The 23,983-nt window shown below is 43.6% G+C and overlaps 1 protein-coding gene and 1 long non-coding RNA gene across 2 annotated transcripts in view; one reads left to right on the forward strand and one right to left on the reverse strand.

The window, feature by feature from the left end:
- LOC125309499 overlaps nucleotides 1–1,998 on the reverse strand; it is a 4,580-nt gene extending 2,582 nt beyond the window's left edge. The window contains exon 1 of the long non-coding RNA XR_007196137.1: nucleotides 1,919–1,998. This is a non-coding gene — a long non-coding RNA (uncharacterized LOC125309499). The remainder of the gene's footprint in view (nucleotides 1–1,918) is intronic.
- LOC125309498 (cadherin-12-like) overlaps nucleotides 1–22,386 on the forward strand; it is a 78,244-nt gene extending 55,858 nt beyond the window's left edge. The window contains 5 exon segments of the mRNA XM_048266469.1: nucleotides 3,121–3,242; nucleotides 10,274–10,394; nucleotides 13,879–13,986; nucleotides 13,989–14,129; nucleotides 20,521–22,386. Coding sequence (XP_048122426.1) covers nucleotides 3,121–3,242; nucleotides 10,274–10,394; nucleotides 13,879–13,986; nucleotides 13,989–14,129; nucleotides 20,521–21,305 — 1,277 coding nt within the window. The 3' untranslated portion in view covers nucleotides 21,306–22,386.
- The last annotated feature ends 1,597 nt before the right edge of the window (nucleotides 22,387–23,983 follow it).

Consider the following 23,983-nt stretch of genomic DNA (forward strand, 5'->3'; position numbering starts at 1 on the left):
ACACACACACACACACACACACACACACACACACACACACTCAAACACACACACACACACACACACACACACACACACACTCACACTCACACACACACACACACACACACACACACACACACACACACACACACATACACACACAAGCGCTTTGCTTGTATGACACACCCAGCATTCATTTTAGATGTGTCATCGTGCTAATTGAGTCCATGTAAGAGAAGAGGAAGGCGAAGCCAGAGATAAATAAGCAAAGCTGGCTCCATCAAGACATCAAAATGGCTTCTGAGCCATCAAAGTCATTATCTGCCGAGGAACTCAACAGCGCTCAATCAACATGAAATGTGGCTAGCAGCGTGTTCATTAGCACGGCCCCGGTAATAGGGGTCATTAAAAGTTGAGTTTTTATCGTTGCAGAGTGAAGGAGAGAGAGAGAGACTGGGTGGGAGGGAAGGGAGGAGGGGAGAGCAAATTATTCACTGTCTTCCAAGGTTCCACTTCCAATACTAATGGTGGTCGTCTGATAGCGCTAATTTGAGCTTCAGAAGACAAAAGTTACAGCCAAAGGTGCCGCGGCTGACTCAAGTCAGTTATTATTATTTATTGCTCTGCCGACTTCATCTGATGTTTCTGTTTGGGACCCGCCATGAATACAATTAGCAATTAGAGATCTTTCTCTTTTTCTCCTGTCATTCTGTCTCCATGACTGCCTTTCACACACTAACTATCTCTCTCTCTCTCTCTCTCTCTCACATAGACACACACACCCACACACACCCACACACACATACACACACACACACACACACTCACACAAACACGCACACACACACACACCACACACACTTGCTCACACAGGCTTAAACAGTTCATTATCATCCGCAATTGGTATTAAAATTAGTATTCCTGCCTCGGAGGACCTTTTAGGAAATTTCCCCTAAAACCTCAGCTAATTGTGACATATTTTATTCACTTTCTTTCAGTGTTTCCTCTCATTTCAGCTAAAATAAAGTTCTGTTTTGCAAGAGATTCATTCACAGTGTCCTAGCATATGTGATACAATTTTCTTTTGATGTTCATCTTTACCCACAAAAGTGCTATGGCAGATTATGTTGCACATGTTAAGAAATAGTATTGGTTCACATTCATAAAGAATTTATTGCAAAGAGACAGGTCTTTCAATTTGACTCTAATACCATTGCTATTAACAGTTAATTTATCTCACTCGTGTATACAGCTCTCTACCAGCCAAGGGACTGTGGTGAACACAAACATATTAAGGCATGTTGTAATGAATGCTTTGTTCTATTGTTATAAAATATTATTTTTTATTACAGTAAAATATATTACTAGGCCTGTAAGGTTTTGCATCCAAGCTATTTGCAGAATTTTTTTGTACGTACAGTGCACTAGCTTTATTACTGCAATGCAATATGTAAATATCATCAGACTTGTGAAGCCTGAGACTTTCTACAAGGAGAATGCTTTACATTGCAAATGCACCACATAGTCAATGATTGTTGATCTTCCATTTCAAAGCAGGCTGACGTATAGCCTGTTAGGGTCTCTGTGCAGTAGGCAAGCAAATCTCTTTATTTGGGCTAGAGCACCACCCAGTGGAAGATTGTAGAAATGACCACTTACATGACCACTGTGGGTGATTTTTACTGGGGACTACAGAGGATGAAAGAAACATGCTATACTGTATACACCTTATTGCATATAAAGTCATGGGAACAAATGCAAAAATAGGTCAATAGTTTGGATACCCCCCAACACACACATACACCATGCATGGTATGCATGCACACACAAACACACACACACACACACACACACACACACACACACACACACACACACACACACACACACACACACACACACACACACAAACACAGACACACACACACACACACACCTATCAGCAGTGAGATTGCTTTTCGTTCCCAAGGTCAACGGCAGGTTTGCTTGGTGTCAGACGTCTCCCAGGGCAACCGCATCATATAGATCCCTCACTGCCCTCTGGTCTCCTCCACTTTAAACCTCCGCAACTGACCGAAGGAAAATACAGAAAGACAGAAAGAATATGATGAAAGAAAGAAAGAAAGAAAGAAAGAAAGAAAGAAAGAAAGAATGAAAGAAAGAACAGGAAGAGAGATGGCCTGTTGTTATGTTAATCACTAGCTGATGGTCGTCTTGTTGGAAGTTGGTCGTCTTGTTGAAAGCTTCATGAACATAGCCTGTAACTGGCCTAATATTTGGACATCAATAATGTCCAGACACTTAGCGTAAATATTGACAAATAATTATATTACACCGTTTTACTGTTTAATTAATGAAGGAGGCAATAGTATATTGTTCTTATGTGATGTAAAGATAGTCAGTTCATCCAACAAAAACATGATATGAGGACACAGATAGTCAGATCAAACAGTTGGCTTAAATAGCATGCCATACAACATAAATAGATAAATAAATAAAATGAAACAAAAGGATTTTAAGCCAAAAAAGGTAACACTTTACAATAAGGGTACACAATTAAGCATTAGTTAAGTATTAGTTAAGTATTAACAAACACTTCATTCATCATTATTAAGTATGTTTTTAACATTACTTAAGGATTAACAAATATCCTTTTCCTCATGAACAGTCTTGTGTTTGTTAATACTTAACTAATACTTAACTAATGCTTAATTGTGTACCCTTATTGTAAAGTGTTACCCAAACAAATATGTATGCCATAGGCAACACACTTGTAAACACTGACACATATCTGAGAAACTAAAACTAATCAAGGTCTACTATCCTTCAAACATTCAAAGGAGCTGTGAGTGTAGCTAAGCTCAGCCCATGAGAGAGAAAGAGACTAATAACCATACTTGTTTTTGTTGATGGATGACATTCCTCTATTCTACCACAAGAGGTCAGCATTGGATCATATTTTCCGTATATGCTGCTTACTTCCTCCTGAATAACATGGCTTGCTTAGAAGTGAAATGGTGACATCTCTGTACAAAGCATTTGTATTCCCATATATCCTGTGCCCGATGTGTGTCACAAACGCTGTGTGGCTCAGGCAGAAGTACAATCACCAACGGGGTTTCCTCTCTCTGTCCACAGACAACCCAGTGCTCACCAGCAGAGTAGCCGTGACAGTCCACGTCAATGATGTCAACGAGTTTCCCCCTGAGTTTGCAATGCCCTACGAGTCCTTTGTGTGTGAAAATGCAAAGGTCGGACAGGTAAGTCTCATTTACGTACTGTAGATACAGAGATTTATACACACACACACAGAGGAGACAAGTAGTAAGGCATTGACAAGTAGTAAGGCATTGACAGTCTGCCTGCGACAAGGGAGAGACACAGAGTGTGTGAGAGAGAGAGAGAGAGAGAGAGAGAGAGAGAAGCAGACATCCATAAAGATAAGGACTAATGATTGCAAACCAAGCACTGTAAGTCAGACACGTTCCTTGAGTGAAGCACAGACGCTGTTTTTCACCTGAAACTTGGGGGAATAGAGAAACAGACAAGCACAGCTAGACAGTTTGCGCGTGTGAATCTATCTGCATAGCTGGAGCGTGGAGGCCAGGCCAGGAGGCGCTGATGATACTAGCTGCAAAAACTACCGTCCCGCGACAGCTGCTATCTCCCACAGCTAAGCAGCAGCCACGTATTTACTGTGGGAGATTGAGTCTCACTGTGTGTGTGTGTGTGTGTGTGTGTGTGTGTGTGTGTGTGTGGCTGTGTGTCTCTGTGTGTGTGTCTCTGTGTGTGTGTGTATCTGTCTGCAAAACACAAAGAGAAGGTGGAATGAGGAGCCAAGGCGGAGATGATTTTCATTCACAGCCGAGGCGGCAGATGTACATCACAATGCTCCGCTTTCCCATCTCTCCATATCTGTCTTGCCGCCGACGCTGCCACTTCCTCTTCCTCCTCCACCCATCCCCAGCCATCCCCCACAGCCAATTGCCCGCCAGAGCGGATGCATTTTACATGACGTGCTCTCGGAGGCCCGTGCCAGTTCACGCCGCCGTGCCATTCAGAGCCCACCTGCACCTACAAATAAGGCCCATTAGCAAACATGAGCTCGCTGTTAGCACCGCAACTAAGGCCAGCCAGGGGGAGGTCTGCTATCAGCGCTATTGGCCAGGCTAGCGGGCGTGCTGTTAGCACCGCAACTAAGGCCAGCCAGGGGGAGGTCTGCTGTCAGCGCTATTGGCCAAGCTAGCGGGCAAGCGTGGAAGGCCGTGCTGTTAGCACTGTTGGCTAGGTTAGTAATTATGAGACGGCCTCGTTAGCTATGGTTGTGTAAGGAGCAGAATGTGAAGTGTAATGACAGGTAGCATGTCAGGAGACATGACCTAAATTACCATGTGTTGGCTGTTAGCAATGTAAGCGACGTTGTTTTAAATACTGGACTGCTTTTGGCCACGTTACCAAGTGACAGAATGTGACAGAATGTATTGTCAGTGAACATGACCTCAATGCATGTCCTAGGCAGGCTGCTAGCTGTTACAGTTGTTAGCAATGTTTTAAAAAAATGTTGGTTGAACTAACAAAGAAGTATTATTACACTTGCTGATAGGGTCTACAAGTTTGTACCTTTTTTTTCTCAGCAAAAGCCCATACTAAGCTAGTACTTGGACACATGGATGCCATTTCTCAAGCACACTCTCATAGGGAAGAGGTGAACATGTTTTAAGAATGCCATCAGAGTAGGCCTACAAGAGATCTCTGAGCTGAATGATACTGTAAGAAAGAAGAAAGTGCTTCTTATTATCAGACTTTTTACAGATGCTCAGCTTATCAACAAACTATCTGTTGTTAACTATGGTTAAGGTTAAGGTTAGGCGTTGGATTTGGTCAAGGGGATGTTTAGTAATTGTTCAACAACAATTTTATATACTGAACTTGACTCTTAGCATACTGTCTGATCTGTTAAGTCTCTGGGGGCGGACTATCCCACAGTAGTACTAGAAGTAAAGTAGTACCGTATATTCGCCTCAGTTTATTCTGTACACTTTGTTCCATAATTATCCTTCTCTGAAAATCTACTCAAGAGTGTATCACCCATCCAGAGCTCCTCTGCTTCACCAAGGAAATCCAGATGATGTCAACATGATGTCAAGGAGTCCTCCTCGCTCTTGCGGACGCGTCGGTTCGCGGTTCGCCTTGGTGCTTTTACTAGTGCGCCATCCCCCCATGTCAGATTCCCTTCGCGCGCGTTGTTGGCAGTGACCTCTCCGCTACGCCGTATGACGCGTGTGCTGATGAAGCATGGATGAGATAAGGAGGAGCAGCATGCTAAGTGGGATGAGGGTAATTAACAGGGATTTCAGCACGAACGCTGAGCTCCTAATAATCTGATATGATTGGGAGTGAAAGTGTGTAATTATGGAATAATCCTTGATGGGTGCCGTGATAGATAGGAATGTGTTTGAACAGCCTGCTGAGTGGAGGATTTCTACAATGTGTGTGTGTGTGTGTGCGTGTGTGTGTGTGTGTGTGTGTGTGTGTGCATGAGCATGCACCAAGCCTGTGAATAACTTTGAGCAGACATAACACATAACCTATGCCATGTGGGAGCAACACCTGCTACACCATGGTGACACACACACACGCACACACATACACACACACACACACACACACACACGCACACACACACACACACAGAAGTATAATTTATAAAATGGTTAGCTCTGATTGTTGATTATGTTTGGCTTGTGCTAGAGGCCGCTGTATGGCAGCACAAAACCTAAATGTGCATGTGTCTTGCTTGGCAAATATTCTGCTATATGTCGCTTAGGAACTATATTGCTTGACATTTGCAAATGAGTGTAAATAATTGTCATGATGGCATTATCTGTTGCTTAGCTGTCACTGCAAACCACAGCACATTGGGACATGGAAATACCAGCACAATTATAAACATTGTTTAAATATGTATGAGTTCTACCACATTTTGAATTTGTAAATACATTACAAAGTTGTGGTAAGATCTGGGCAGGCTAGGTTTGACTCTTCTTCATTTTGTATGCATGAGGCTACTCATGGCAATGTGCTCACTTGGAAAGACTTTGGACCAAGCATGGCACAGCTCCAGTGGAACAATAAATAAGAAAAAAAGTCGGAGACAAACTTTCTGACAGCATGTTGGAATTCTCTTAACTTGACATATCTATTTGAAGGCAAATTCTTCATTTACAGAAATATTTGTGTGTGTGTGTGTGTATGTGTGTGTGCGTTAGAGAGTGTGTTGTAGTGTGAAAGATAGAGAGAGGATGAGAGAGGAAGAAGATGAGAATAGAGAAAGAGACAGAGAGAGAGAGAGAAAGAAAGAGAGTTTGGGCCTTGCCAAGTGATCTGACTCCTGTGAGATTGCTTTATAAATTTCTATTTGCATGTGAGTCACATCCAAGAAGTAAATTAGAATGACTCCTCTCCAACAGAGAGCTATCTCACACCTCGTAATTGCTACAGGAAACCTCTGCCAGAAGCACACACACACACACAAACACACACACACACACACACACACACACACACACACACAGACACAAGTGAGAGTGAAGAGCAACAAATCCTCCACTAAACAAGGGTTACACTCATAAAGTATTAATGTTACTATTAATTCATTAATCATGAGCTGAGCCCATGAGAGAGTCTAGTAAACACAAAGTGCGTGTGACCATCATACCTGTCAACACTCCCATTTTTCCCGGGTTTCTCCCGTATTTCAATGTCATCTCCCAGCACCCTCCCGTTTTGTTATTTCTCCCGGAAAACTCCCGTAATTTGCATGGCCATCAAACTTCATTAAAATCATTGATCCATTCAGGTTGCCAGCTTGTGTATGAAATACACCCTACACATACACGATCACTTAGTTTCAATTTCAACCGTTTTGTCAGAGGCTAAAACCTGGCAACCCAAAACCCAAATAAGGAAGCGGGTGCCGACTGTGCAGCCTGAGTCTCGTCGTAAGCAAGCGGGCTAGTTGAATGGCCTACTCCAGAACTAGCTGTTGTGAAATTGTTGGGAATTTAATTGATTAACACATAACATAAACTGTTATTGAGTGTTGTTGATACACTTAACTTGTGCCCTCGGAACCAAATCTGACAGCAAGCAGCTTTGGAGTTTTGGAAGTAGGCTGCAGGCAGGCAGCTGGTTACATAACTGGCATGCGTAAGGTAATGGTAAGGTAAAAGCAATGACCGAATTGCAGTGTTGAAACACGTGTATGAAACGTATTAAATATGCAAACACAGATCCGGTATAAACACTGACCCAAAAAAATCTCCCGTTTTTGGTAAACCCCCCCCCAACACACCAAAGCCCAAGGCCATTACTCAGAGATATGTAAACATTTACAGGCACATTTCACAGCAACACACAGACACACAGACACACACACACACACACACATGCACTCACACAGATATCACAACACAACCCATGGCTCAGAGATATGTAAACCTTTACAGTGCAGGCACGTTTTAGAGCAACATTAGAAGAATACAATTCTGAAATTAGTGTCAATATACACTTAGGAACCTCAAAGGTACTTTGTTCTTTCTGTAAGCAATGCACACTTGTTTGTTTGTTTGTTGTTGTTGTTGTTTGATTGTTTTCTTTTAATGTTTAATGACTTTTGTTAACCATTCCGTTACAGTGTTTTAAATATTGTTTGGCTAGTGAAAAATAATTATGAGGTGACAGAGCCATACACAATCTCAGACCAACTCCCATTAGAAAATATATTTTACATTTACAATCACATTAAGAGGAATCACTCTACCTTTCACTACTCAGCCTAGGCTATAGCCATTTGTTACCATTGGCTTTTGCTGAGAAACGAATAGTTCGCTAAACTTGACACACGCTGAACTTGAATCAAACATTCTTTAGAACACAGCTGATCAACCGCCTGCTTTTCACTTTTGAATGAAGTTCCAGTAGTTGCGGAGTGATATGAAAGACCTGAATTAGAATCACAAACTCCGTTGCCATTGACAGCGGTCATTTTTTTTAGAGGTCCTTTAGTCGCTAGAACTTTGGGAAATCCCATTCAAGTCAATGGAGCGTTCTACTTCCATTGTGAAGAGCCGTGTAATAAATGCTACTACTGTAGATGCTAGAACCAACATTAACCAAATCCTCAGTAATAGCCTGCCCACATCCACTAACCAACCCTTCACACATTAACCAAATCCTCAGTAATAGCCTGTCCATAGCCACTAAACAACCTCAGTAATAGCCTGCCCTAGCTACGAAACAAACCTTCACACAGCAAAGATGTCAGCACATCTCTCAGCTGTAAACATACATACACTTCATCTGCATTTGAATCTTTTTTTACTCAACAACAGTTGCCTGTACAGTATACATGACATCTCCATTATTCTTACTGTACCCGCTGTGCTGTCATCTTGGATCACTTCCCACTCGTTCTGTCTTAATCTCTCTGCGGCTTCAATCACTCTTGTCGGGGCTAAGATTCCTGACCCTGGCCTCCCCCGTCTCTCAGCTCTGTCAAACATTGCCACCCAGGGCAATTTAAATCATTCATATCAGCTTCCCTTACAAGAGCAAAGAGTACCACACCACTAAACTGGAAGCACAGAAAAGCACAGCACAATAACCCCACTGTCTCAACCTATTGACAGAAGCATCAAAATATGAGATGCTGGTCACATCGTAAAGAGATAGAATTGAAGTGGTTATATAGTCCTGGAATTTTGTTCCTGAGGCACAGTACAGATAAAACGTTACTATATCTAAGTGTTGAAATATTGTTGCAGTGTTTTTAAGTTTATTTTTTTACAGCTAAGTTATACTGTAGTGCTCTTTTTTTATTGCAGGGATGTTACTAAGTGTATCAGATACCTGATCCACATGCAGAGTAGGTTATTGATTATCTGTGCTAAATTGACCCTTAACTAGGACTAAATCTTGCAAATGCATTGATTTCTAAAACTCTGAACGTAATTTTGACTTAACCTGTCCCCCTTTATATTGTAACTGCATTTGCAATGTAGTCAACTCCTATGTGTCTCAGGACAACAGGTCTATAACATTAACACGTACATTACCACTACATTAATGCTGGCTTTAGTAAGCTCTCTCTTTACTTAGGTCTCTACTTACCATTTGCCCATTGTGTAATTACTTCATTTAACTTGCTAAGGCAATACAGCAAAGGGAATGAAGTAAATAAAATAAGATCAGAAGCTTTACTAGTACTCTATAGAAATCATGTGCGTATAGAGTCTAATAAGCAATCTGATTCAGAGCATGGCACTGTACTGGAGCTATACAACATTGATAGTTCACACACGCACACCTTGTTTCAAAGACCTTGCTTCTGTTCCGTTTTGGTGTTTGTAGAGGAAATAGCATTTAAGCTGAAAACAAACATAGCGTCATCGCTCTGAAGTGCATGCATAGTGCATAGTCAAAGAATGTATGGTGCATAGTCCAGAAGAGCATAGTGCATAGTCAGGAAGTATAGGACTAGTATGGTAGTATGCAGAGTTGTAAAAGTCCGGTTTCAGAAAGTAAAAGTCCTGCCACACGTTTGCTCCAACCATTCACTAAATCAGCCGAATCATACAGTATAAGTACAACTCCTCAGCCAGGTAGATGAGCTAATTAGTGAAATCACCTGTGTAACATGCACAGGTAGAAACAATACATGGTAGGACTTTTACTTTCTGAAACTGGACTTTTACACCTCTGGTAGTATAGTGCATAGTCCAGAAGAGCATAGTGCATAGTCATGAAGTATAGTGCATATAGGGTAGTATGGTGCATAGTCCAGAAGAGCATAGTGCATAGTCATGAAGTATAGTGCATATAGGGTATGGTAGGGTGGTGCATAGTCCAGAAGAGCGTAATGCATAGTCATGAAGTATAGTGCATATAGGGTATGGTAGGGTGGTGCATAGTCCAGAAGAGCGTAGTGCATAGTCATGAAGTATAGTTCATATAGGGTAGTATGGTGCATAGTCCAGAAGAGCGTAGCGCATACAGTAGTCATGAAGTATAGTTCATATAGGGTAGTATGGTGCATAGTCCAGAAGAGCGTAGTGCATAGTCATGAAGTACAGTTCATATAGGGTAGTATGGTAGTATTGTACATAGTCAAGGAGAGCATAGTGCACTGCATAGTAAAGAATAGTGTAGTATAGTGCATAGTTCTGACTGTTGACTGACTTGTTAATTCTGAATGGGGACTGACATTAATGCTGTCCATTCATTTGTGCAGGTCATCCAGTTGGTCAGTGCCAAGGACCGAGACCAACCCCCGGCTGGTGAACAGAAGTTCAGCTACAAGCCAGTGCAGGATGAGGGTGAAGTCCAGAACTTCACCGTGCGCGACTTTGGGAGTGAGTCTTCTCTTTTCCGGTCCTGCTAGGCTGGCACAAGCATCTGTATGTTTCAGTCGGGAGTGCTTATACAAAAGAATACACAGCAAATTTGGGGGGCTCAGTGGCACAACTAGAGACTTTCTAATGTGGAGACACAGCACTCAAAAAATACTCCATAGAAATGCATGGGGCTAGTTTGTCACGCCAAGATGGCCGTTGTCTACACATATCCCACCCCTTCCTCGGCAAAACGTCGACATGTGAATACATTGAGCCAATCATATGGTGTGTTGTGAAGACATCGTGCCAATCATGTGTTGTGATCTCGCCGCTGGAGCAAGATTGGTGTCGTGAAGCCTTGCGCACGCGCATTTCTGCCAAAATGGATGCCCTACGAGTGCCCAAAAAGCATTGCAATATGGCCGCCGAGTGGAGGGACTTGCCTAAAAGGACTTTGGCACAACTGAATACAGCGTCCATACCACATTTGGGTCTGCGTGCCTGAGGGGATCTGGGTTTGAGTCCGACCCGGGTCATTTCCTGATCCCACCCCATCTCTGTCCCTCACGTGCTTCCTGTCCCTCTCTCCACCGCCCTGTCAGATTAAAGGCATAAAAGCCCCGAAAAATATTGGGGGAAAAAAAGAATATCCAGAAAATGTGCAGAAAATCCAACACAAAATGAAATAGAGCAGTTGTTTTCTCCTCTCGTATTCCCCCCTTACCAAATGTCCACATTCGCAGACGTCTTCATGAACAACAGCTGGACACAGGAATCTCCACTTCGGATGGTAGTGACAGGTCCTTGTAACTAGATTCATTACTCCCAGGAGTTTATATTGTCTGGCAGGCAGGCTTAATCTCCATAACATTAATCGTCTTATTAAGGATAACAGCTTGATATATTGCAGCGAACACTTCAATTACCCAGAGAGAGAAACGGTCACAGAATCAAAATAGTAATTAGCGATTTTATTTTCTTGCTCTTTCTACAAGTGAAGGGGGTTATGGGGGTGGGGAGTAGCCTAGAAATCTAGACGCATGTAGCAAATTACATTTGCTGCCAGGGCTAGTCTAGCAACTCTCCGTTGGCTTGTGAGCTCGAAAAATTAAACTTCTATCAGGCCAATCAAATCGTGTATAGAATCGTTAGGCGGGCTTAACATAATGATTGATGGCAGAGTTGCAACGGTTTGAATTCCCTGCTACTTGAAAACAAATAAGATAATGTTGCTGTTGGTGAACAGTATGACACAAGTTAAGCTTTTATTCATTTGGCAAAAGTTTGAACTAGCCAACTAGCTCCGCTGGTGGGAAACGCATGGGACTCATAGCGCTGTCATATTGCGTGCAGAGGGAATCCCGCCCCTCGGACTGAGCACTGCGAACGGTGAGTGCCCAGACCCTACAGTACATTTTAATGTGGGTCTGGCTCGTCAGGCTAGGTGGGGAGGTGTTAAAGGAACGTCCAGCGCACAGGTCAGGCCGAGGACATTGGCGTAGTTTTACGTCAGTGCTTCACCTGGCTTCACCTGAGGGGCGATGAGCATCATTCATCCCAAACATCGGAGTCATGAAAGAATAACCTGTTGATGAAAAATGAATCGCTTCCCTGGGATTGCGGGTTTTCACAGGCGAACGCTGCAATCTGACCAAAGTTGTTCACTGAAGGTGTGAACAGGCTCCCTCTCTCTCTCTCTCTCTCTCTCTCTCTCTCTCTCTCTCTGTCTCTCTCTTTGTAAATCTCTTTCTCTTTTTTCTCCCACACATACAGATGCAATTCATATTCATGCCATCTGACACACATAGACAGGTACATACACACACACACACACACACCTCTGGACCTCTTCTCATCACCTTAACGAATTACAGATAATACAATGAGACAGGTGAGAGCAGAGCCTGAGGCAGCATACACACACACACACACACACACACACACACACACACCACTCATACATAAACATACCACACACAAACACACACACACACACACACACACACACACAGACACACACAGACTTCCTCTTATGTCTCCCTCACACACACACACACACACACACACACACACACACACACACACACACACACACACACCCATCAGCAATAAGAAAAAATGTCAGAACACAGGCACACCTTTCTGTTTGGCGGTGAGTCCTAACCTGTAGAATAACAAAAAAATGTTCCTGACAGAACTGGTCAACATCAACATGACCACTGACCTTAAAACTACATTTAAAACACACACACACACACAGACACACACCCACAAGCCCTCACACACCCACACACACACAATACCCACACATCTCACCCTAAATAATACACAGCAGAGACACACAAAGGTGAGTCCTTGAAAACTACCAAAGCTGATGTGCTACACAATCCTCTCTTACACACACTTGGACAACATACACACTGACACACACTATGGGGCTACTACCAAAGCTGATGTGCTACACAATCCTCTCTTACACACACTTGGACAACATACACACTGACACACACTATGGGGCCACGATTACTTTTTCATTTTTAAAGCTTTTCTTATTCTGCTGAAACACCTTGAGACACAGTGAGATAAAGAAAGACAGTGATAATAGAAAGGTCACACAATATACCATTCTACCGTGTTTAATGTGTGTGTGTGTGTGTGTGTGTGTGTGTGTGTGTGTGTGTGTTGTGTGTGTGTTTATATCACTCATGGTGGGACATGCCGTAGCAAACCCCAGGGTCAACCTCCCCTTTACGCAAGCCCACAATACAGCCAACGGGCCACATTGGAGAGCTGTTAGCCTGGATAAACTGCAGCTTTCTTGCTCTGGCTGTGATAGCAGGTGGGGAGACTCTCCCCAGAGACACCGCTGCCATAATCTATACTGTCCACACCTCATGAATACAGAGCTGTCATTCCTTCCATGCGCCAGGACTGCAACACAGCACACACACCGCTGTCAGTCTCACGGTCAGAATACCAAGCACAGCACTGGTGGTTCAGATGGATCTTTCAAAACAAGCTACGATGCGTTCAAGTGTTTCACATGAAAATAATGTCTGTTGCAGAAGCACAAGATATTATATGTCAAAGCAACTGCAGCTGAAGGGAAATAATTACGTGTTTTTGTCTCCATTACTGGCTAACAACAGTAAATAAATGACAGTGATTTGGTTGAGGTGACGCATTGAGGGAAGTTGTTATTCTCCGTTCTGCTTGCTTGACCTTTTCCTCACAATGGCCCAGAATTTGTGCGCAGCTAAATTGTGGTGTTGTTACTGAAATAGTCGACTCATTTCTACACAATACTGAACAGGAGGTCTTAAAAGTGGAGATAGAGATGGGCTTTGGAATAATGCTGAACACAGCCATTTTGACTGCTGCACAGAACTGCAGAGTTGTAAAACTACCTGACAAAGAGAAAATGATCCAAAATTCTCTTCTTTTAAGACCAACTATTCATAATTGTGTTTTTGTTTTCTTTATCCTCTCCCCTGTTGCCTAGACAACACAGCCGGGATTGTCACACTGCACGGAGGGTTCCGTCGGCGGTCTCAGGAGTTCTACGAGGTCCCCGTGGTGATCTCGGACAGCGGCTATCGCTCCATGAGCAGCACGGGACGTTGACGGTGCGCGTGTGTGTGTGCGACGCGGACGGCTCGTTGCTCACCTGCAACGCCGAGGCGCTCTTCCTGCCGGTGGGCCTAAGCACTGGGGCTCTCATTGCCATCCTGCTGTGTATTGTCATCCTACTGGGTGAGACAGACAGACACACACACACACACACACACACACACACACACACACACACACAGACACACACACAGACACACACACACACACACAGTCTCCACTTAAAATATAACTTCTGATGTGCAGAGATGCACATCAGAGAACAAATGTGCCAATGCAGAGAACAAATGTGCGTTTGACCTTCTCCACCCTCTCAAACCACATAGTGACTGATGAAGTGGCTCTCAAGTAGAGACTGAGTTCAGCATTAGGCCCGAAAATCAAGCTATAGCCGTTTGATGTAGTTTTATGAGAAGCCGAAAAAAAGTCTTTTAAAGGGCAGCCAACTATTGGCCAGGCCCGTTGGTGGGGCCGGAAGATCAATCACCCAGACCTTGAGCTATGTCCAAGCAAACATAATCCATCTAGGAAAGGCTCGGAAAATGTCAATAAATCCAACGAGAGGGCAAAAGGGGGTGGCTCCAAACTGTCCAGAAAGAAGGGGGAAATTGTGGCCCAGCAAAGAGGTGGTTCCAGAGAAGAGACGGGGAAAAGATGAGAGGCTGCTTCTTTTAATCTCCTGCCTGATGGGTTCTTCAAGTCATCTTTGATGGTTAACAAAGAATGGAAAACACTGCACATCTTCAGCTAACAAAGCATCTATCTAAAAGGATTACACACTATAGTGGTTTAACCACCGTCCTGATCAATAAGTAGGCTAGTTTAAGAAAGGAATACGGACAGCAGTAATGTCAATGAGCTGCATTAAACTCCTTACATATCCAGTGGAATTAACAACGCCATTATCATCCTCCGTACGCTCCTGCGTGTGAATTGGATAATCCTAGCATAACAGTGCCTTATTACTACGCCTGCAATATTTACACACCTTTTTTCTTAAGGCATTATGAGTGACTTAACCTAGTCATACACACAAACAAAGCTGTGGAGCGTCTGGAATAATGATGAAGTGGAGATCACTGCAGAAAGAGAGAGGGGTGACCGCCGATAGCTCAGTGGGATGAAGTGTGTTTGCTGTGGAACTCTGGTCCATACAGGCTTATGGGACAAACTGCTGTGCTTCTGATAGAAAGGCTCCATATTAATGCAGCGTAAAGCAGAAATGTCTGTGAGGTTTACTTGACCTGAAACCTCAGAAGCATTAAGATGTTTCCACCATATGATATATTGCATGCCATGTGATGTTATGAGTGCAAAAATGGCTAATACTTTTTCATTTGTCACGGATAATAGTGTAGTAAGTGAGCAGTTCAAATTGTGATGTGACCCGAATGAATGAAATTTAATTGGAGTGAAACTATTTTTAATGGCTTAACAGCAGGGGGCTGGTGGGGTGGTGGGTGATACTGCGATGCAGTTCGTGAGGGTTTCTTAGTCTTCTTCTTCTTTCTAAATGCAGTGCTTGCACTTCATTATGAAGTCTCTTCTTCTCTCAGCACTGGGACCAATCCCCCCACAACACAACACACACACACACACACTCCACCACCATACTTTAAAAAAAAAACAGCCCAGTGCTTGCTTGCTGGGAATTTATGAGGAGCGTTTCTGGATCCTTCCGCAGCTGGTTTAATTACCCAGCTTATGATGAGAAGCTGGATATGACTGTTGGAGGGGCTCCCTGTAATGGGGCCCCATAAAAAGAGGGCCATCTCACACCGTTTTACCACCAATGTGCCCCTCTCAAGGTCACACACACATACACACACACACACACATACACGTCATCTTCTCGCCCCAAGCCTCATCTCATCTGCATGAATGGGTAGGAGACCAATGAATAGTGTTTAATGGGCTTGTTACCACAGCTACCTATCAGCCCAGTGTAGGAAGCCTGCTGCCTTCATACTGCAGCCGGGGCAGCTGTTGTTTGCAGTAAACAGTCTGAAGACAAGGAATGGGTTGATCTGTCACAAAATGTTTAAATGTGGATAGCATTATTATTTCATTTGACTGATTCTGAAGTGTAGTTCAAAAGAAGGTACAGGGGACTTTGGTAGGGTCTGTAGCAATTTACTTATCAAGCACAGTGACACTGCAGGTGTGTGTGTGTGTGTGTGTGTGTGTGTGTGTGTGTGTTACCAAGCAGTTAAAAGATTGATCAAATAAACATGAATACCAAATGATGAAAAGAGTAGAGGAATGTCCACAACATATTATACATCAAAAGCAAACACAGATTAGTAACATAACTGAGGCTGTAAAAGTCATAAAACTATGTATACTATAAACTATATTTTCATAATATATATAAAAATAGCAAGCAACCGATTTTTGGTGTGATTTGCCATCAGCAAATGCAAATCAATTGTGTTCTCTAAAGTATTCTTCTGTTGTTTAGATATTTCTTGATGTTACTGGATTTCATCATAATTATAATAAATAATGATAACAATAATAATGATTCAATGAATGTAAGGCTGCATGGCTTGTTTTGCGTGGTGATATCTGTAGGTTGCATGGCTTGTTTTGCGTCGTCATATCTGTAGGTTGTACGTAAGGCTGTTTTGCGTGGTCATCTGTATGTTGCATGGCTTGTTTTGCGTGGTCATATCTGTAGGTTGTGCGTAAGGCTGCTTTGCGTGGTCATATCTGTAGGTTGTGCATAAGGCTGCTTTGCGTGGTCATATCTGTAGGTTGTACGTACTGTAAGGCTGCTTTGCGTGCTCAATTTGGACCTTTTTTACCAGCACACTCCAAAACAGCAGTATGGGTTTGGAAGGGAGCCTGGTGAGAGACTGTGTGTGTGTGTGTGTGTGTGTGTGTGTGTGTGTGAGGATGGTAGACTGGCACCTCTGTTGCTGTGCTGGAGTCGACGTGTCATTGTGAACAGGCAGACAGTGAGAATCTCACTCTAAAAACCCCACTCCTTATCTTGGCTCCATTCGTCAGCCTGACCTGATTCTCCTGGTCTGAAGACTCAGTGCCCCCGTCATCATGACAGGCATCGCTAATCAAACACATTCAAATTCTCTTAGTGGATTAAGTCACAATTTTCAGTGTCAGAAAATTATAGAAAGCATGTTTTTGAAACCCAAAGTGACTGTACTACAGTCTTGTACCACCGGGTGGCAACAGTGCTCCAAATATGCCAAAGCAGAATGGCTATTTTTGCGCACATACATGAGTGTGTTTAAACTCATGCATACTCATGCATTTATCACCATACGATTCCACACTTGTACATAATGCAGTCTAGTTCATTTGTTCTCCGATGTTTCTGGAAATGCCCTTTGTCTGGCTTAAATCTATTGGCACCTTCTGGTCCACAGCACCTGTGGTCTGTGTTGCTTTCTCCGAGTGTGTGTGTGTGTGTGTGTGAGAGAGAGAGAGAGAGATAGAGAGAGAGAGAGAGAGAGAGAGAGTGTGTGTGTGTGTGGCAGACGACTGTGCCTTTAAGAGGTTTGTGATGTTTAGAAGCTGATTCTGGCCTGAGCAGACCTTGAGTATGAGAAATCATGCATAACTCAAGAGCTCTTCACCACCTGCATGGAAAGTGTGTGTGTGTGTGTGTGTGTGTGTGTGTGTGTGTGTATGTGTGTGTGTGTGTGTGTGTGTGTGTGTGTGCATTTGTGTGTGCCTGTGCATGTTTGCTTATGTGTGTATGTGCAAATCTGTGTTATTGTTTAATACAGACGGCCAAGTTGAGCGCTTCAGTGTTTGTTAATGTTTGTGTGAGGGAACTGTTTAATTACCCCTGTTTTAAACGTAGGCCCTTTTAAATGGATTTGTTGTATAATAAAATAGATTGCTGACCATTACGGTGACTCATATCCTGCGCAGTTGCGTCATGCCCATTGAAATAAAGGGGGCACGTCCCCCCTCGGATTTTTCCTGCCTGATCATTTCTTTAATCACAACTTTGCTCCAAAATAAGCCAGAGCCTTTAATGACTCAAATGTATTCTTCTGTATGTGTAATAAATCGTACCAAAAAAGCTGAATACCAGTCAGCATAAGCCCTTTTCCTAAAGTTGGTGTCTGTGTATGTTCCCATAGCAACTCACACGCACATTGAGCTTGCAATGTTTTGCTTGTGTTGAACTGTTACAGTTAGCGTTAGGCTACAATTTGAACAGTTGAACTGTTACAGTTACAGTTTAAACAGTTACAGTCAATGGTGTTGAAGTGGTAAGTAGGCTAAGCAATAAATCAGCATTGAATTAGTTATCGGATGATATTAAAAAGTAGGCTAGTGGAATTATTTGTGGTTGACTTGAATTTTGACTTGGCGTGAAATAGCCTTGGAAACATGGAGACACGTCTGGCTATTCTCACTTGAAAGAGAGAGCAGGCCCCCAGTGCTTCTCACATGGATGAGAAGTACGTCGGGCCGCTCTCCTGTTGATCGCATGTGGACAAATAGACTGAAGAGTTAAATGGTAATGATATTATTACAAACTTGATTAATCTGACTCCATTTAATTAATAATGTGTATCACCCATTCAATTACCAAGTAACTAGTTTATCAGCTATGGAAGAGCAAACATGCATGCCAACATGCAGCTTGTAAGTGTTAATAAGCAGCCTTTTAAGTTACTTACAGTACAAGCATATTTGTTAACAGTTGTAGCAGCTTGTTAATGCTTGTTAATGGTGTGTAAGACAAATTAAATACAAATAAGACAAATTAAGACAAATAAAATGGTGTTCCTATTAGTCATTAGACAAATAGGAATACATTTGTTGTGGTGGGAATTTTCTTTTATCCGTTTTGTTTCCTGTCATTTCTGGTGTGTATTGGCCTTTCTCTCCAGCCCCTTCTCTATGATAGAGCATTGCATGTTCCTCTGGGAAATGTGAAAGCACCTCCTGTCTTGCAGTCTGCCCTGTGTGACTGTCTGCACAGGAGTGTGAATTACCCACACAGCTAGTAGTACAACGCTATTCTTGAACCCTCATAAGACAGCTGCAGACATGCCTTAACACATCTCAGAGCAAATGACATATCCTGTCAAAAGTAGTTTTGGCAGTTCATGTCCAGTGATGTTACATTGTCATGTCCTCACAATCAGTAACTGTCATAACAGGATAACACAACTTAGGAGCATGTGACAGAAGCTGTTACTGCACTTTTAATCCTGAGCTGTCATGGCAGTTCTAAATCATGGGAACATGACACTGTCAAATCATTGGCCACGGACTGTCTCATAATGTCTAATGATAGGACAGGGTTATTCTGCCATTAAATATTTATGGTATGGTTATTTCAATCTGAAATCCCAGGCTTCAGAAAGTGTTACCGCAGGTGTCTCAGCTGACAGCATAGTCTCGATAGCCTGGTCATAGCAGATTAAAAAGAAAAGGCCAGACCTTCATAGTCCATCTCCAGGCAGGTTTCTCTTCATTTACATCATGTTCACTTTTATCAGAGAACTCATTCTTTTACATCATTATGATTTCCAGGCAAGGTGATGAAATGTTGGGCTTAAATCCAAGCCAGGTACCACAGTCCACTGAAGCCAAAAGTGGTCTGAAGAAATCTCAAAAAGACTTCCGCTGTGGCACAACTGGCTACAGTGCCCATACCACATTCGGGTCCAAGTGTCGACAGGGACCCGGGTTTGAGTCTGACATGGGTCATTTGCTGTTCCCACCCCGTCTCTCTCTCTCCCACTCACTTTCTCTTTACTTAAAGGCACTCTAAGCGACTGTTGACTTTAAAACAAAACAGAGAGCTAGCTCGCTACTCCCTCCCGTGCAATTGTAACTCTCCTAAACATGCATCTTGTCAGTGATTGGCTGGAACAACTTGTTATGGTTTGTGGTCCAGGTTGGACCAGGTTGTTTTTGTTGCCATTTTTGGAGCCTGGGCTGTCCACAAAGACTGCATTTTTTACAGTGTATTCAGGGCATAGGCAGCTAGCAGATGGTGAGGTGATGTTTGCTGTATGTGACAAAAAAGTGTTTTAGCTTACAAAACCGCGTAACATCGCTTAGAGCGCCTTTAAAAAATTACTTGGGTGCTAACAATGTCCCTCACACACCTGATTCAAGAAAGACGTTTCCCGTCACACCTCTTTTTCAGTGTTGAGCCTCCTGACATCCGTTAAGGAGTCGTAAGTTGTTTTTAATATGCCGGTTTAGACCTTGCTGTCTCCTAAAGTATCAACCAATGTAGAAATTGAATGAATTGATGTATACTCTCAGAGCCATCCCTCTGTGAAGTTGTGTCCTCAAAAGAGTAACTGCTGGTAGAGTGGTAAAGATAATGATCACCTGGCTATCATATTCTGAGAGGCTGAAGCTATGGAGTGACTTACAGACACTAAAAGCCACTTAACAAAGAGATAATTATGCAAAGTGATGATATCTAACTCTCTCTCTCTCTCTATCTCTCTCTCTCTCCCTTATTCTCCCTGGTTTCTTTCCATCTCTGTCCGCCCCCTCTCAGTAATGGTGGTGCTGTACGTGGGGGTCCGTCGTCAGAAGGAGAAAGAGACCCTGATGACGTCCAAAGAGGACGTGCGGGACAACGTCATCCACTACGACGACGAGGGCGGCGGCGAGGAGGACACGCACGCCTTCGACATGGGCACGCTGCGCAACCCCGTCAAGGCCGTGGACGGCAACAACCAGCTCCGTCGCGACATCCGGCCCGAGCCCGGACTGGCCCCTCCTCCACCCCACGTCGTCGTTGCCGCTGCCGCCGCCACCACGTCTGCCCCGACGTCCGCCACCACGTCCGCCACCACGGTCATCCCGCCCGGCCCGCTGTCTTCTCACGACGCGGCCGACATCCGCGGCTTCCTCCAGCAGCGGCTGCAGCAGCACGACGCGGACGTGTCGGCGCCGCCGTATGACTCGCTGGCCACGTACGCCTACGAGGGCGAGGGCTCGGTGGCCGAGTCGCTCAGCTCCATCCAGTCGCTGGCCAACGCCGCAGGCGGGAGTGGGGGCGGAGGAGCGGGCGAAGCTGATGACGACTACGACTACCTCAGCGAGTGGGGGCCCCGCTTCCGCACGCTCGCCGGCATCTTCGGTGACCGCTCAGAGAGCCAGTCCGACCTAACGTCATCGGCTACTTCCGCGTCCGCATCAGCATCTGCTCCCGTCACAGCCCTGAGAGACAGAGAGCAAACACCAACACTGATGTCAGCCGAACGCCGGTCGACAGGTGGACAACGGTGGCGGAGAGCAAAACAAAAACAATCTGATAAACACCAACCAACGCCGTGAAACGACAGTGTGAAACTCGCCGACATAAACACCAGACGGCAGTGCAGAAGCTACTCAGACACACACTCGTCACCTGAAGCAGAGGAGAGGAGAGACTAGTTCCTATTCCTCCTGTGCGCCCTCTTGACATTGTTTTCTTTCATACAGCTATCGGTACTTTTTTGCTATTTCGAGTGGGGTGGTGGGGGCAGGGGGGGTTGACTGAATCCTCAGATTTTATTTGTGCTGATTTTTTTTCACGCACCCCCACCCTTTCCCTTTTCCACGTTCTCCTTCTTGTTGCCTCACAGTGATTTGGCAGGGTTGAAAGAAGAGACTGAATCTGAAAAGGAAAAAAAGAGCGAGAAGGAGAGAAAGAGAGAAATGACAAAAAAAAAAAAAAAAACAACAAAAAATGTCTCAGTGATGTCAGAACGAATGTGGCAATCTCGGTTTTAGGTATTCCACTTTGGTTTTGCTGTCACTGCTTGAGGAAGGAGACACCCAACCACAAATGTGAAATGCAATGCATTGTTTTTCTCCAACATCCTTAAAAAAGTGCCTCAATGGAGTTAGTAAGCTTTTTATTATAATTTCCGTGGTATATATATATAGCTGTTTTGGTTTTGTGACTTCGAGAACCCTACAGGAAGGTAGAACACAGCAATGTAGCTGCACATTACTGTTAGCAAGTTAGCGCTGTAGCGCGTTGGCAGGTTAGGTAACACACTGACACACACAAGGGTTCAGGGAAAGACAAAAAAATATAGATGTGTGGCCCACTATTGGCCAAAGATATTTTTGAATGTTATTTATGATTCTATTTATTTATTGGTTCAACTGATCAGTTGAGTTTACACATTTGTTTGTTTGTCAATTTATTAGTTTGCATATTTATCTATTTATCTTTAATTCCAGATTCAGATGTGTATTTCTTATTTTTTTGAAGACACTTGAGGATTTTGTAATTATTTGAGTGCTCCATGCTGATGGGGCATCTGTATAGACTTGTACTTGTTGTAAAAAATTGATTTAGGGCTAAAATACTATGTTTGAGTCATGTAATAAACACTGTTTTCTTTTCGTAAAATAAACACCACAAAATGGCTAGTATTATATTGACTGTGCTGTTTCTCCCTAGTAGCCTGTTTTTTTTTTTTTTTTTTTTAAACAACGGTAGTCGTGGTCCCTAGCGAAGGAGTTGGGTTGTCCGGTTGTGGAGGGATCTGAGCATGTGGGTTTTTGGCTTTTTTTTTTTTTTATCTCAACTGCATGGAGTTTGAGTCCGATCAAAGATGAAGCCTCAACCTTTACCTCCGCTCCCCATGCACTGATGAAAGACCTGGACTCTCTGTCTTTGTAGAGTGTGTGTGTGTGTGTGTGTGTGTGTGTGTGTGTGTGTGTGTGTGTGTGTGTGTGTGTGTTTGTGTGTGTGTAGGGACCTCCGGCCTCTAAGCTGGATTTTCTGATCTGAGTCTGCATCTGCTCTGAGACTACTCAAAAGAGGCACAGGCCAGATGTTAGCACACTGTGTGTGTGTGTGTGTGTGTGTGTGTGTGTGCGTGTGCGTGTGTGTGTGTGTGTGTGTCTGTGGGTGTTGTTAAGGGCATGTGTGTTTTAGAGTGTCTGTGTATGTTTAGCAGCTTCTGCCAAGTCTGACCAGCACCATCTGCCAACTCCATCCAACACACACACACACACACATTTGTGGATCTCACAGGCAAAAGAGAGATGACTGAAAGCTTGAAACAATGACACCATTGAGTCATTGGGCTTTACACACATACATGCACATGGCAAGTCAATACCCCCACAAGAAGAGCTTTTGAAACACACACACACCCACACACACACACACACACACACACACATGACTGAAAGCTTGAAATAATGAAACCATTGAGTCATTGGGCTTTACACACATACATGCACATGGCAAGTCAATACCCCCACAAGAAGAGCTTTTGAAACACACACACACACACACAAACACTCACAGAAACACACACATTCACAGTACAACCAAATAGGGCCCAGAGCTTTTGGGATTTTCAGGAACCATATAGTGTGACCCACTGTGGCTTTACCATATGAAATATCACCGTCTCTGCAGATTATATGATTTACAGCTCAACAGACCACATGAGTTCTTATTACAGGAGATTACAAAGCCTAGTGGCTTGGCTGTCATGCATGGGGTCATTGGTCCTCAAACTGAACATGCCACCAAACACCAAAAAGCTCATGCAGGCTACAAATATGCCTGAATATAGCACGGTTGAATATTGTGCCCACGGAACAGCGTCAGCAATAAGGAATTTCTAGCATAAAAGAATTTTACTAATACATGGAGGTAACAACAGTAAGAGAGATGTTTTATAACTGGGGAGATACATTTGGCTACTTTACAAATTGCGGTGTGCATTATAAAACACACACACACTCACACACACACACATACACACACACAGGGTATGTAAACACATGCAGTGATGGCGGATGGGTGCTTTGCAGTTCACCCTAGACCCCATGCTTTTCAGCCAAATGTAAATGAAAAGTGTCACAACTGATCTAGTAATGAGTTGTGCTGTAGGCCAATCCTTACAGCACACACACACATGCGCACATGCATGAGCACACACACAATTAAACACAATAAAACACACAAGTGCCTGGATACAAACACACACCTGCTGCCT

The sequence above is a fragment of the Alosa alosa genome, chromosome 16, assembly GCF_017589495.1.
Source record: "Alosa alosa isolate M-15738 ecotype Scorff River chromosome 16, AALO_Geno_1.1, whole genome shotgun sequence".
Taxonomy (NCBI): Eukaryota; Metazoa; Chordata; class Actinopteri; order Clupeiformes; family Clupeidae; genus Alosa; species Alosa alosa.